This window comes from Canis aureus, chromosome 13 (assembly GCF_053574225.1).
Source record: "Canis aureus isolate CA01 chromosome 13, VMU_Caureus_v.1.0, whole genome shotgun sequence".
Classification (NCBI taxonomy): Eukaryota; Metazoa; Chordata; class Mammalia; order Carnivora; family Canidae; genus Canis; species Canis aureus.
Window position 1 is genome coordinate 24,864,252 of NC_135623.1, and position 14,286 is coordinate 24,878,537.

Consider the following 14,286-nt stretch of genomic DNA (forward strand, 5'->3'; position numbering starts at 1 on the left):
GCAATGAAATTATGACAAGAGTACAGTCTCAAGCACCCAGAATACACTGGCCACAAATGAAATATTCCGAGCTCTGAAGAATGACGTGCGATGAATTAAAACACGTCAATTTAAAATATTAGTTTATGGGGGCACTTGGCCAGGTCACTTGGTACAGGATGCAATTCTTGATCTTGGGGTTGTGAGTTCAAGTCCCATGTTGGGTGGTGAGCTTGTAGAACTTACTTTAAAAGAAAAAAGCTGAAATTAAGGTTTTGAGAAATATTTACCTGGTTTTTCCAACATGAACGGTTTTTCAGAAAAAGCTATTATTATTGCTATTTTTTAAAGATTTTATTTATCTATTCATGAGAGACAGAGAAAGGCAGAGACCCATGCAGAGGGAGAAATCGACTCCACACAGGGAACCCGATGCATGACTCGATCCCAGGTCTCTAGGATCACGCCCTGGGCCAAAGACTGGCACTAAACCGCTGAGCCATGGAGGGGTCCCAGAAAAAGCAATTATTAATGAGGAGTTGTTCATTTCAGGAAAGTTATGCAGAAGAAATTAGAAAACCTACCTCTGCAAACTGCTAATGAAGAATCTAAGCAATGATCATCAACAGATGATCAAAAACTGATGGGCAAGTTTATCACAGATGTGTGATACTGGATTTCTATTCCTATTGGATAGCATTGCTCTAGATTTAATAGCATTACAAAAAATAAAGGTAGAGAATAACAAATTAAATGACACACAATGAATGAATCAGTACACAGGTTGCAAAACTATGTCTGCCTAATGTCTGCCTTCAGCTCAGGTCATGATCCCAACGTTCTAGGATCCAGCCCCTGCTGAGCAGGGAGCCTGTTGTCTCCCTCTCCCTGCCACATACCCCTGCTTGTGCTGTCAAATTTTAAAAAGTATAAAAAAAAAAGACATCTAAGTTGCAGTTAATGAAATGCATATATATATATAGACATGGACTGGATCTGGATTTAAATAAATCAAGTTATTATTAAAGTCTTGAGACAATATAAAAAACCTAAATATGGATCAAATATGTAATGGTATTAAGGAATTACTACGGAGTTATTTTTTATAGGTGATAAGGGCAGTGCGGCCTGCATTTTTTTAAAAGTTTTCATCTGCTGGATATATGCTGCAATCTTAAAAATCCTTAAAATTTAAGAGAAAAACAACCAAAACAATAGATGAAAACAATATTGGTCAAATATCAATTATCTGTTAAGCTAGGTAAGCTGTACTTCCACTCGTGTTCATTAAATTCTTCTACTTTTGTATTAGTAAATTTCCATGACAGTTAAAAAAAAAAAAAAGCCCCAAGTATCATAAGAAAGGACTGACTTCATTTAGGATGCAAAACTCCTTGTTCATTTCTGTCACAGCCATTTTACAGACACCAAAGTCTTATACATGTGTTTTCCTGTATTTTGGTATAGGAAAAATGGCTACGAAAATTCCCTATGTATTCTCAATTATAACTGTTCTATATATCTTCCTTGTCAAGGACCACAAGATTCTTTAACTTCAAATATTTTCCCTTCCCAATCCAGTATGGTTGGATTTTCTAAACAGCATTTGAGAAGACTTTATAATACAAATTACAAGGGACTTTTATTAGAATGAAAAGAGTTTTCAAGAAATAGCCACTAAGAAACCATAACCAAACATTCAAAATAGTCTAAAAAGTTGTTGAGGGACACCGGGGTGGCTTAGTTGGTTAAGCATTTGACTGTTGGTTTTGCCTTATGTAGTGAACTCAGGGTGGTGAGATCAACCCCTGCAGGGCACTGTACTCTGCACTCAAAGAGGAAATCAGCTGTGGATTCTCCACAACCCCCGCCCCTGCCAGCAGGTTCACTCTAAAATAAAATCTTAATAAAACAGCTGCTCTGGCTATTAAACATAAATGCTCTTTGCTCCAAGAACGGAGCTGTCAGTTACTTAAAAACAAAAAGTGTTGAAGCTTTACAATAAATCATGTTATGTATGAAGTATTAATTATTACAAACATTCTGAAATGCTAAAGTTTTGTGTAGTATTTACTATAGGTAAACACCAACATGGAAACACTTATGGTGAAAAAAATCCACTCCACACTGAAGAGAAAATGCCAAGTAGGACATAAAATATTTAAGTTGTAATTAAGCTTGCTGAACTCATATATTTAAAACAATTGAATACAAACTCCTGAAAATAAAATGAAAATTTAAATAAGCCACTTTTTAGAAAACTAAAATGTCAATTATGAACTGCTATTAAGTTTATAAATCTTGGGATCCCTGGGTGGCTCAGCAGCTTGGCGCCTGCCTTTGGCCCAGGGCGTGATCCTGGAGTTCCGGGATCGAGTCCTGCATCGGGCTCCTGGCATGGAGCCTGCTTCTCCCTCCTCCTGTGTTCTGCCTCTCTCTCTCTCTCTCATGAATAAATAAATAAATCTTTAAAAAAAAAGTTTATAAATCTTACGTAATTTGGCTAAATTGCTGAACAATATATTACCAACAATGAAACTAACCATTCTGTGGCACTGAAGATGTGTGTGCTTATTCCCTTTTATTTATAAGCAAAAAGACTTGTGTCTTACAAACCCTTCACCATCCCTAATATTCATACCCAAGAAAATATAAACTATATCAAATTAACTATGATTCTGGGATCCCTGGGTGGTGCAGCGGTTTAGCGCCTGCCTTTGGCCCAGGGCGCGATCCTGGAGACCCGGGATCGAATCCCACATCGGGCTCCCAGTGCATGGAGCCTGCTTCTCCCTCTGCCTGTGTCTCTGCCTCTCTCTCTCTCTGTGTGACTATCATAAATAAATAAAAATTAAAAAAAAAAAAAAAAAAAACTATGATTCTGACAGTAAATCTCAGCAACTGGTAGTTACAAAACTATTCATGGAGGTGAAATTTTACAATCATCAGGAACGTATTTATGTGCTCTAAATGAGATCTTCTCAATTTTAAAATATATTGAGCAGAGCTCAGATCTCATTTCTCCAAACTATTACCAGTGCTTAGAACAGGTAAGAGACTGAGGTACTATACCTCCATTTTAACAGGTGAGAAGGCTCACAGCCAAGTTATGTAGACTGCTCAACACACATAATTGTGCCAAGCTACCTGACTCCATAGCCCTTGAGTGACTAAGCTATATATGGTCCTTGCCCAATCTACTGTGAGTGGAAGGACACAGCTATTTCGGCAACAACTGTACCTTTTTTTAATGTTATTCCCACCCTCCTGACTTTACTCAAGACCACCAAGTGAAGGTTATCCTGTCTTTGCTACACAAAATGGAATAAAATCCTTATTTAGCACATTGTATCTATAAACCTAATATATTTTAGATTTAGCTTAATGGAGAGGGAGTAAAAAAACAAGCATGAATAGAAAAACTCATATCTAAATTAATCAATCAACAAATAAATTAAAAAAAAAAAAAAAAAAAAAACAAATAAATTCAACCCAGGTCTTACCTAAAACCTGGCCGGCAATCATTCTGCCATCCTCTCCTGCCACAGCAGCCCGGGCATTTCTCTCATTAACATACTGAACGAAGGCAAAGCCTTTATGAACAGAGCAACCCACGATTTTGCCGTATTTTGAGAAGATTGCCTCCACATCAGATTTCTTGACCACAAGAGTATTGAGATTCCCAATGAATACACGGGAGTTCATGGAGCGAGGATCTGTCTTGTTGGTAACATTGCTGGCCATTGTCTTTGATGGTAAGGTTCCTCTCAAAGCCGAAAACTGGAAGGGAAAAAAAAAATGCATTCAGGTGGGGAGAAAAAAAGGTAAAACTAAAATAGTCCTCGATAAAACTTTCTGTTTACTTTGAACCTCTTTGACTAACTAGAATACCACTCTACTTAAAGGGATCTCACAGCACCAAGTATATTACTATTTTAGAGAAGAGAGCTCCTGAATAGATGTATCCTTACAGAAATTTAGGCTCCCTCTTCCCTAGTTCACTCCTGCAGTGCTAGACTATTATTTCCAAGATGGTGGGGGTGGGCCTCTAGACTACTAGCAACCCAATTAAGGACATTATCCATGTGAAGTGAGCTCTCTCTGTTCCAAAGTCCTCAAGCAAACTAAAACCCCTTAAGCTCTCAACTACCAACTTCTCATCATATTTTACCTCTCCCTGTCATACTAACCTAACCATTCCCCACCACCTATCAAGACTTCCACCCTCTTTTTGCCCATTGCTATTATTCTGCCCACAAGCCATTCTTTAGCTAGCCAAATGTGGACAACACTCTCCCCTTCAAGCATAATTAACCTTATTAAACTAAGGCAGTATATAGACCCAATGCATCTAGTCTGGAAATCTTTATTTCCAGGTACTTTTGTTGATTTATAATATGCCAGAGATCTCTTAAGTAACAATACAACCATTTTATAAAATGCAATGACTCTTGACCTACTTTTTATGTGATAACCTACAAAATATAGCTGGAATATTTTAATACTAGATGGTGATGATGATAAAACTAGCAAGTAGAACACTGCATGAATCAAAGGAGGAGAACTAAGAAGACAATACAACTTTCCTCAGGCTGTTTCAAAGAAAAATTATCTTTATGTATATGAAAGTCCAATCATACCGTAATTATTTGGAGATTGATGATGCTATATCATCGTAAGTCTTTCTCAAATGAAAATGTTTTGACATTCTTTTAGTTTCTGTATCTGCTGCCCCTTCCCCCTCCAACTACCAAACTCAAACAGGATTTAAGATGGATCCATCCGCATTAGATTTTGAGTACCATTCTTAAGATTTATTTCCATTTATCCTTTTGAAACTCCAGATAACAGTGTCTAGTATTTTATCTTTCCAATCCAAGAGAATGACAAACTAGTTCTCGTAGATTATGTAAAAACATCTTCCATATACATATAGCAAATCAGCATAACATTGCTTATTCAGACCACTAATATTCTGATCCTTTAAATATCTACTTATTTCACAAATAGTACTGATTTTAAAGCTGTAACAACCGCTTATTCCTCCTAGTCTTTAAAATCCAAGAAACTAAAAAATAAATAAATAAATAAAATTCAAGAAACTGCCTTTACTTGATTTTGATTCCTAAATCAAAGTTTTACAAGCAGTAGTTTCTTAATTTTAACTAAGTAATTAATAAATTTTACCAAACAATAGCACCAAGTCATGAACACTTTCAATTTAAAGTAGGACTTCCAGAAAGCCTTAAAACACTGAAAACAACTCCTACTGAAAGGTCTAAATGGTTTGAGATGTTACTGTTGGTTTTCAAATTTTGCCATTATTTTAAGTGAGGAGAATTCAAGCCAGCTTTTTGCATATGTTTGCACAAACACACACATATTCTACATATTGTAGAATTCCCAATGAATACACGGGAGTTCATGGAGCGAGGATCTAAATACAGGAAAAATCTTCTGGGTCTTAATTAGCAATTACCTGTGAGGGGAAAAAGGATGGTCTTACATGCCACTGGCATGCTGAACAAGACGGAAAAACACCAAATAAACCTTAATGTTCCCTTAAAATATATTCCTTGGAACCACAGAACAGAAATGGACTTAAATGACGATTTTCTCAATTTTCAAAGAGGGTGCAAAGCTAGTACCAATCTAGAAATAGAGAACTCATTAAGAATTCGTCCTTTCAAGGATCTCCATTTGAAAAAGACTAGTAAAGAAACATCCATATACACAAATAAAAAGGTGCTAACAATGGTTGCCACCTTTGAATTTAACAATATAATTTTATCTATTTTCCCCAATTATACATGGTTTCTAAATTTGCTACAAGAATCGTGAACTGGGGGGATCCCTGGGTGGCGCAGCGGTTTGGCGCCTGCCTTTGGCCCAGGGCGCGATCCTGCAGACCCGGGATCGAGTCCCACGTCGGGCTCCCGGTGCATGGAGCCTGCTTCTCCCTCTGCCTGTGTCTCTGCCTCTCTCTGTCTCTCTCTCTGTGTGACTATCATAAATAAATAAAAATTAAAAAAAAAAAAAAAAAAAAGAATCGTGAACTGGGGGACCCCTGGGTGGCTCAGTGGTTTAACGCCTGCCTTTGGCCCAGGGCCCGATCCTGGTGTGCCAGGACTGAGTCCCACCCATGTCAGGCTCCCTGAATGGAGCCTGCCTCTGTCTCTCTGTGTCTCTCATGAATAAATAAAATCTTATAAAAAAAAAAAAAAAAAAAAGAGCCCTGAACTGTTGGGCAGCACAGGTGGCTGGCTCAGCAGTCTGGCGCCTGCCTTCAGCCCAGGGCCTGATCCTGGAGACCGGGGATTGAGTCCCACCTCCGGCTCCCTGCATGGAGCCAGCTTCTCCCTCTGCCTGTGTCTTTGCCCCTCTCTGTGGGTCTCTCATGAATAAATAAAATCTTTTAAAAGACTAAAAAAATTATGAACTATTAATGGAAAAATGACTTCAAGCTCAACAACACTGGCTAATGCCATTGTGATAGATTTCAATGCCCATACTTACTCTAAGGAGTTAAAACATAGAAACAACAGTAAAGACAGGTGAACCCACAAAGGCCCGTTAATCCTGCTCCAAAGAACACTTCTTAAAGAATAAAAGTTACTACAAATTAATACATGTTTTCACTGAACCTTTTTTGAGTATCTAAAAAGTATTAGGTACACCAAGGCTGCTTTCAGAGGAAAATAACAGAACAGATAAGATTACTCAGACGATAATGTTCTTTTAAAATTGTATTTTAGAGAAAACATATTTCTAAAATTTTACAAATAACCAAATGAGCTCAGGTCATATTTGACCCAAACTCTTTTATTAAGGTAACTCACCCATGAAAGTGGTAAGGAGAGAAATGGTCAATATCTTACACGCAAAGAACTACTGGGGGAAAAAACAAAATCAAAACCCCTGGGTTTCCAAGAAGAAAAACAACAGCAGAGCAGTTTTTTAACATTTCTGAATCCCCATATAAAAGCAACTAGATAAAAAAAAAGAAAAGAAAAAAAAGCAACTAGATAGACCACAAATAAGCTTAGGTATCCAAGGATTGCATCAAAACTGTTGCATGCAAGCTGTTAAGGGGACGCCAACAAGCCCTTGTATGCATGGTCATCACTGTGGGAGAAACAAAAGACTTAAAAATTGAAGAATCCCCAAATATCCATTTATTGGAAAACCAATGGAACTATTTTAAGAAAAGCAGTTCAAACAGGAAGGGTTTTCCCTGCTCCAAGTTTGGGGTGAGTACAAGGTACTGTTATAAAAATGTCAATGTGCCAGACAGCCTTAAAGTCTCTATAAAAATCTCAAAACTCACTCATACTGCACCATTAACGTCTTATCCCTTTCCAACCCCCGAAAGTAGTTATTATTCTAACTTTAATCATTTTGTTGGAAGAAATATATTTTTTAAAGATTTTATGTATTTATTCATGAGAGAAACAGTGAGAGGCGCAGAGACAAAGAGGGAGAAGAAGGCTCTATGCAGGGATCTCGAGGTAGGAATCCATCCCAGGACTTGGGGATTACACCCTGAGCCAAAGGCAGCTTGAGGCTGTGCCATCCAGGGGTCCTCTTTGAAAAAAATACTTTGAGTGTGTGAGAGAGCTCATGAGTAGGGGACCAGAGCAGCAACACACTCCATCTCTGCTGAGCAGGACCTGAGATTATAACCTGAGCCAAAGGAAGATGCTTAACAGACTGAGCTACCCAGGTGCCCCTATAGTAATCACTTTTTATTTTTTTAAACATTTTATTTATTCATGAAAGAAACAGAGAGAGGCAGAGACACAGGCAGAGGGAGAAGCAGGCTCCATTCAGGAAGCCTGACATGGGACTGGATTCTGGGTCTCCAGGATCACACCCTGGGCTGAAGGCAGCACTAAACTGCTGAGCCACCTGGGCTGCCCAGTAATCACTTTTTTAAAAACAATTCTAGGGATCCCTGGGTGGCGCAGCGGTTTGGCGCCTGCCTTTGGCCCAGGGCGCGATCCTGGAGACCCGGGATCGAATCCCACGTCGGGCTCCCTGCATGAAGCCTGCTTCTCCCTCTGCCTGTGTCTCTGCCTCTCTGTGTGTGACTATCATAAAAAAAAAAAAAGTAAAAACAATTCTATCATCTCATCATGTATCCCTAAACAATAGTCTTACCATTAAAGCAAATTAAATCTTTTATGGCTCTTTGAAGAGAAGTTCCCTTTCATCTTTAACTTAAAATTTATTCTTTGAAGAATGCAGACAGGATATTTGACTGTTAAGTTTCCCAGTCTGGATTTTCCACAATTTCATACTCTTATGACAATTCCACATATTCTTATTTTTCTTAAAATTGGAAGCTGGGATCAAAGGCTTGATCCGATACACGTGTAAATCCTTGGAAGACTCTCTCTCTATATATATATATGACATTGTCTTTTCTGGTTATTTATGCTTAAATTCTACTATGTCTTTTTTTTTTTTTAAATGATAGGCACACAGTGAGAGAGAGAGAGAGGCAGAGACATAGACAGAGGGAGAAGCAGGCTCCATGCACCGGGAGCCCGACGTGGGATTCGATCCCGGGTCTCCAGGATCACACCCTGGGCCAAAGGCAGGAGCTAAACCACTGCGCCACCCAGGGATCCCAAATTCTACTATGTCTTAAGTAATACAGGATCTCCAGTTTATCTCTTTAACTTAGAACTTAGGAGAATTATTTCCCTTGCATGTTAGTAAGTTTGCCCGTGCCCTCTATAGATGTCAGTTTTGCTGGGTATAAAATCTTAGCATTGCATTTACTTTCTTTGAATTTGTTATTCTTATTTTCGAACTATCACAAAATCATTCCAAAGTTTGGACCTTGCTGGCAAAGTTGTTTTTATTGACTTTAGTAGTTACAGGGTTTTTGCTTCCTTGTATGTAATTAAGTTTTTAAAAATAAATCAAGGTCTAGTATAAGCAGATTTTTTTTTAAGATTTACTTATTCATGAGAGACACAGAGTGTGGCAGAGAGACACAGGCAGAAGGAGAAGCAGAGTCCATGCAGGGAGCCCGAAGTGGGACCTGATCCCAGGACTGCAGGATCACACCCTGGGCTGAAGGGAGGTGCTAAACCACAAAGCCACCCAGGGATCCCCGAAACAGAACACATAGAAACAAATGTATTTAAAGCTGCATCATGGGTAATAAATTACCTCAATTTACCTTATATGACAGATCAATTTCTCCTAGGTTTTTAAAACTAAGTGCTACACAGGTAACTTAAGTAGAACTTCTCTAACTAGTTTAAAAATGGACCAAAATGGTATAGTCTTAAAGACACACACCTCAGATTTCAAGTATAAAAGCAAGCTGCAGAAGAAATGATTTAACTTTTTGTTTTTTACCTTACAATAGATACATATTACATCCTACATGCACTTTTTTACAACAGATCTTTAGTTAACAGCTTAGTATTCTGAGTCCCTGGGGGGCTCAGTGGCTTAAATATCAGCCTTTGGCTCAGGTACTGATTCCATGCTCCTGGAACAGAATTCTGCATCAGGCTCTCTGCTTAGTCGGGAGTCTGATTCTCCCTCTTCCCTCCACTGGCCCTTGAGTGTTGTGTCCAAACTCTCTCAATAAATCTTAAAAAAAAAAAAAAAAAAAAAAAGCAACAACACAACTATGTATTTTAATTACCAACAACTGCAGTCTTTAGAATAATCTACAAATCACTTTAAGGACACCTGGCTGGCTCAGTCAAAATGTAACTCTTGATCTCAGGGTTTTAAGTCTGAACCCCATGTTGGGTATAGAGACCACTTAAACAAAAAAATCCTTGCAAATCACTTTCAATTGGGAATTATGACTAAATGTTTAAGTCAAAGGGTGTCTGGGTGGTTGAGCATCTGACTCTTGGGTTTCAGCTTAGGATAAAATCTTGGGGTTGTGGGATCAAACCTCTTGGGCTCTGCACTTGGCAGGGAGTCTGCTTGGGATTCTATCTCCCCTCCGCCCACCCTGGTCATATACACGCACTCTCTAAAAGAGATGAATCTTATAAAATATAAATCTTTTAAATAAATAAAAGCTTAAGTTAAAAAACAGTATTACAGTTATACTGTGACAGGAGGCATATATAAACTATCCATCCACAGGGACGCCAAGGTGGCTCAGCAGTTAAGCGTCTGCCTTCAGCCCAAGGTGTGATCCCGGAGACCCAGGATCAAGTCCCGCATCAGGCTCCCTGCATGGAGCCTGCTTCTCCCTCTGCCTCTGGCTCTGTGTCTCTCACATGAATAATAAAATTATAAAAAAAATAAACTGTCCACATAAAATTTAGACACTTAGGAAAAATAGAGCAGAAAGTTTAAAATATTCTGTGGGAAAAAAATAAAATAAAATATTCTGTGGGTACTCTGCTTTTGGTTAATCCTGATGTCCCTCATTGTCCAGTTCCTCAAACTGTAGTTTATAAATTCCACAACTTCTTCCATTTTTTGATGACCAGAAGTATCTGGCACATTCTAAATACTAGATAATTCCTCACAGATTACTCACATCTTTTTTCCTTAGAAAATATTTTTTGAAGTTTGTTAATTCTAGTTAACATATAATGTTTTAGGTCTTATTAGAAAAGTAATTTTTTAAAAAAGTTTATATATTTATATATGTAAGTAATCTCTAAACCCAAGATTAGGTCCAAACTCAAGAGACCCAGATATCAAGAGTTATCCATTCTTTCAACTGAGCCAGACACTCTATAAAAATAAATAAATAAATTTTAAGTCAAAATCATTCCACATAAGCATGCAAGTAAAGAGAAGTAGATAGAATAATAATTCTTTTTTTTTCCTAAAATTGGTTTCAAAGAGTAAAACCGGGACTGTTAGGTGGCTCAGCAGTTGAGTGTCTGCCTCTGGCTCAGGAAATTATCTTGGAGTCCCAGGATCAAGTCCTAAATCGGGCTCCCTGCATAGAGCCTACTTCTCCCTCTGCCTCATAAATAAATATTTAAAAAAAATGGTGGGATCCCTGGGTGGCGCAGCGGTTTGGCGCCTGCCTTTGGCCCAGGGCGCGATCCTGGAGACCCAGGATCGAATCCCATGTTGGGCTCCCTGCATGGAGCTTGCTTCTCCCTGCCTGTGTCTCTGCCTCTCTCTCTCTCTCTCTCTCTCTCTCCGTGCGACTATCATGAATAAACAAATAAAATCTTAAAAAAAAAAAAAAAATTAAAAAAAAAAAAGGTAAAATCAAGAGGATAGATTTCTAGGGCACCTGGATGGCTCAGCTGGTTAAGCATTTGACTCTGGATTTCAGCTCAGGTTATGATATCACAGTCCTGGGATCCAGCCCCAGGTCGGGCTCCACACTGTATATTGGGCCTGCTTCTTTCTCTCTTTTTCCTCCATTGCCCTTCCCCCACTTGTTTTCCGTCTCTCCAAAAAACCAAAACTAAGCATTAAAAATCTTATTAAAAAAACAGAGGGCAGACTTCTTAAATGACTATGTTCCATGGATACTCTGCATCCCGTTTAGTTCACTGCTGACGATTAAGCAGATCTGCTTTCCAGAAAAGCAGAATTTGAACACAGTAAAATACAACAGTAGGAAAAGAGCATCTTCCTAAAGGTTATTTGGTTGGTAGCACTCAAAACTCTAGTCCACGGATGTGTGTGGACACTACACGTTTGTGTACTATATTACTTATATTCATATAGACACACATTTTCTATGCATGGGGCTTGAACTCTTGACTGATCCACCCAGGAGCCTCTCATCTCACTATTTTTCTCATCAAAGGATCACTAAGTTGGGTCTTATCTGCTAAGTAAATAAAAACTGGGGATACTCCGTTATCTTTATTGCCTTATTACACTAAAAGATCTGTGTCTAATCACAGGCTTTATGTTGAACCAATAAAATCAAGAGATTTTACGGACAGTGTCAATGCTTAAGATTTGTGTATATAGAAAGGTTTCTCTTTTTAAATTTTATTTATTTATTTATTCATGAGAGACACACAGAGAGGCAGAGACACAGGCAGAGGGAGAAGCAGGCTCCATGCGGAGAACCTGATGTGGGACTCCATCCTGGGTTGAAGGCAGGCACTAAGCCACTGAGCTACCCAGGCATCCCTATAGAAATGTTTCTATTTCCACTCCTGGCATTCTAAATTAAAACCAATCAATCGAAAAAATCTACATCTGGTCGGAATGCAAGCAAAATATCAAAATTTTATTTTCAACTATTCACTCTCAAACTCATGCTACCCTGATTCTTTGCCTTCTTGAAACAAACCTATCTTGGATTGTCAGTCTTCCTAAATGTTTGGGATATGTTCGTACCAACTACTTCATTTCTCTTAACTTAGCATTAAATCTTAAGTAAATTCTGCTGGGAAGTGGTACAGAAAGGTGGGAAAGGCACCAGATTATGAGAGGTACAGAGTTCAAATGGTCCAAAAACAATTTATAACTGGAATCAATTCTTTAGTTTCCTTGCCTTTCTTTTATGTCTGGGGCAGAACTCCACCTTTATTCAAAAGGGACTGGAAAGACAACTTGACAAAACAGTCTAACTCATTCAGTGTTCAATATCATATTTAGCTATATTAACTACAAACAAAAAACCTATCGGAGGAAATGAGCCACAAAATATGTTTCTACTGAGATTTGATCCAATCCTCTACCTATTTACCCTGTTCACTAAGCTAATCACATTTATACTTACTCATATCACATGATCTATTAGTCCAGGAAAAAAAGAAATCAAAGTATCTATATGGCTTGAGATGTCAAAATATACTAACTAGAGAACAAGGGAAATAACTTGCCTCAGACAAGAAAATTCAGAACCTTGCCATACAATTGGTTTTACTACACCCCCCCAACTAGCCTGGCCTATAATTCAATTCACATCAGAGACAACTACCATAGACTATTTCCCATCTTTCTTTGAAGAAAATAAAAAGCAAAGCACTAGATGGCAGCAACGAGTTGGCAATTTTTTAAAAAGATGACTAAATCTTTTGAGTCCAAAGATTTTCTAGGTCACACTGGCTTTCACAACTGGTCAATGTTTCTCAATACCTTTTCAATACTATAAATTTCCTTGCCTAAGGAGAGATCATTATCTGCACCAAATTGTTTTCCTTTAACAAACTTAAGTTCTATTTTGCCCGTTTAGGCACTTCTCACCTAACTATCTGGCCCTCCCTCTTTGTTCTCTATGTATCTTTATTGCATTCATCAATTATTTCCCTCTTGCCAACAATGAACTGTCATTTGTCTGCAAAAAGAACAGTATATTTTAATTTGCTCCATCCCCAAAACTTTTTTATTCATCAAAACACAAGTATGATCAAGATAAAGACTACTAGCACGAGAAAATAGCATATGGTGATATTTTGAGGACACAAAAATCTAAGATGGCCATTTTTACTCATTCATTTATTTTTCTAAGTAAGATAAAGAGTCCAAAAAAAAAAAAAAATCAAGAGTCAGACACTTAGCCTCCTGAGCCACCCAGGAGGTCTAAAGCTGGCCATTTTTTGATAAGCTATTCAACTGCTAGGTCTAAGAATTAAAACGAAGATAATACTCAAGATATAAATTAGAGGGAAGTAGATAATTCAATAAATGGCTGCACACAGCAATAAAAAAACCACCAAAAAACCTTCAAAAAACATTAACTCAGTACAACCAAAACAGATTATAAATGGATCGGTAAAAATTACATATGCAATGGTCAAAACCTAAACACAAAAAATGCAAGTCCCAAAAAGTATGAAGAGAAAAAAAAAACGTAAAACAAATCATAAACATGAAAAAAATTAAAGAAAAACATACTGAAATTAAAGTTCTAAGATACTACTTTTTAAAATTTAGATTGAAGATTACACCAAAATAAAACTTGATTCAGACAACTGTTGATGTATCCTAAAATCCCTGGAGAAAAGCTTGGTGGGCAGAAACAGGATTTACATGATCTCAGAATATTCTCGAAAATACTGATTGTTAAGGGCAAAAAAACGCACCTTTACAGTGGAAACATGTGTCACCACTTAAACTGATTTGACATTACATGCCTCCTGATGTGACAAAATAACACACCCACATACCCTATGCAAAATTCTTGGTAACATATTTAACTTCTACATAGGGAAACGAACTATTTCAAGTTTCCAGATATTATACAATATAGGAAAGCCCCGCCGCCCGGTGGTTTACGGTTTAGCACCACCTTCAGCCCGGGGCGTGATCCTGGGGTCCTGAGATAAGAGTCCCAACATCAGGCTCCCTGCAGGGAGCCTGCTTTCTCCCTCTGCCCGTGTC

At 38.1% G+C, this 14,286-nt stretch overlaps 1 protein-coding gene across 13 annotated transcripts in view; it reads right to left on the reverse strand.

Annotated features, from left to right (window-relative positions):
• The window catches only part of HNRNPC (heterogeneous nuclear ribonucleoprotein C), a 58,697-nt gene that overhangs the window by 25,097 nt on the left and 19,314 nt on the right, over positions 1–14,286 (reverse strand). For all 13 annotated transcript variants that reach the window (XM_077845499.1, XM_077845502.1, XM_077845503.1 and 10 more), the window contains one exon: positions 3,483–3,759. In XM_077845499.1, coding sequence (XP_077701625.1) covers positions 3,483–3,723 — 241 coding nt within the window. In that variant the 5' untranslated portion in view covers positions 3,724–3,759. The remainder of the gene's footprint in view (positions 1–3,482; positions 3,760–14,286) is intronic.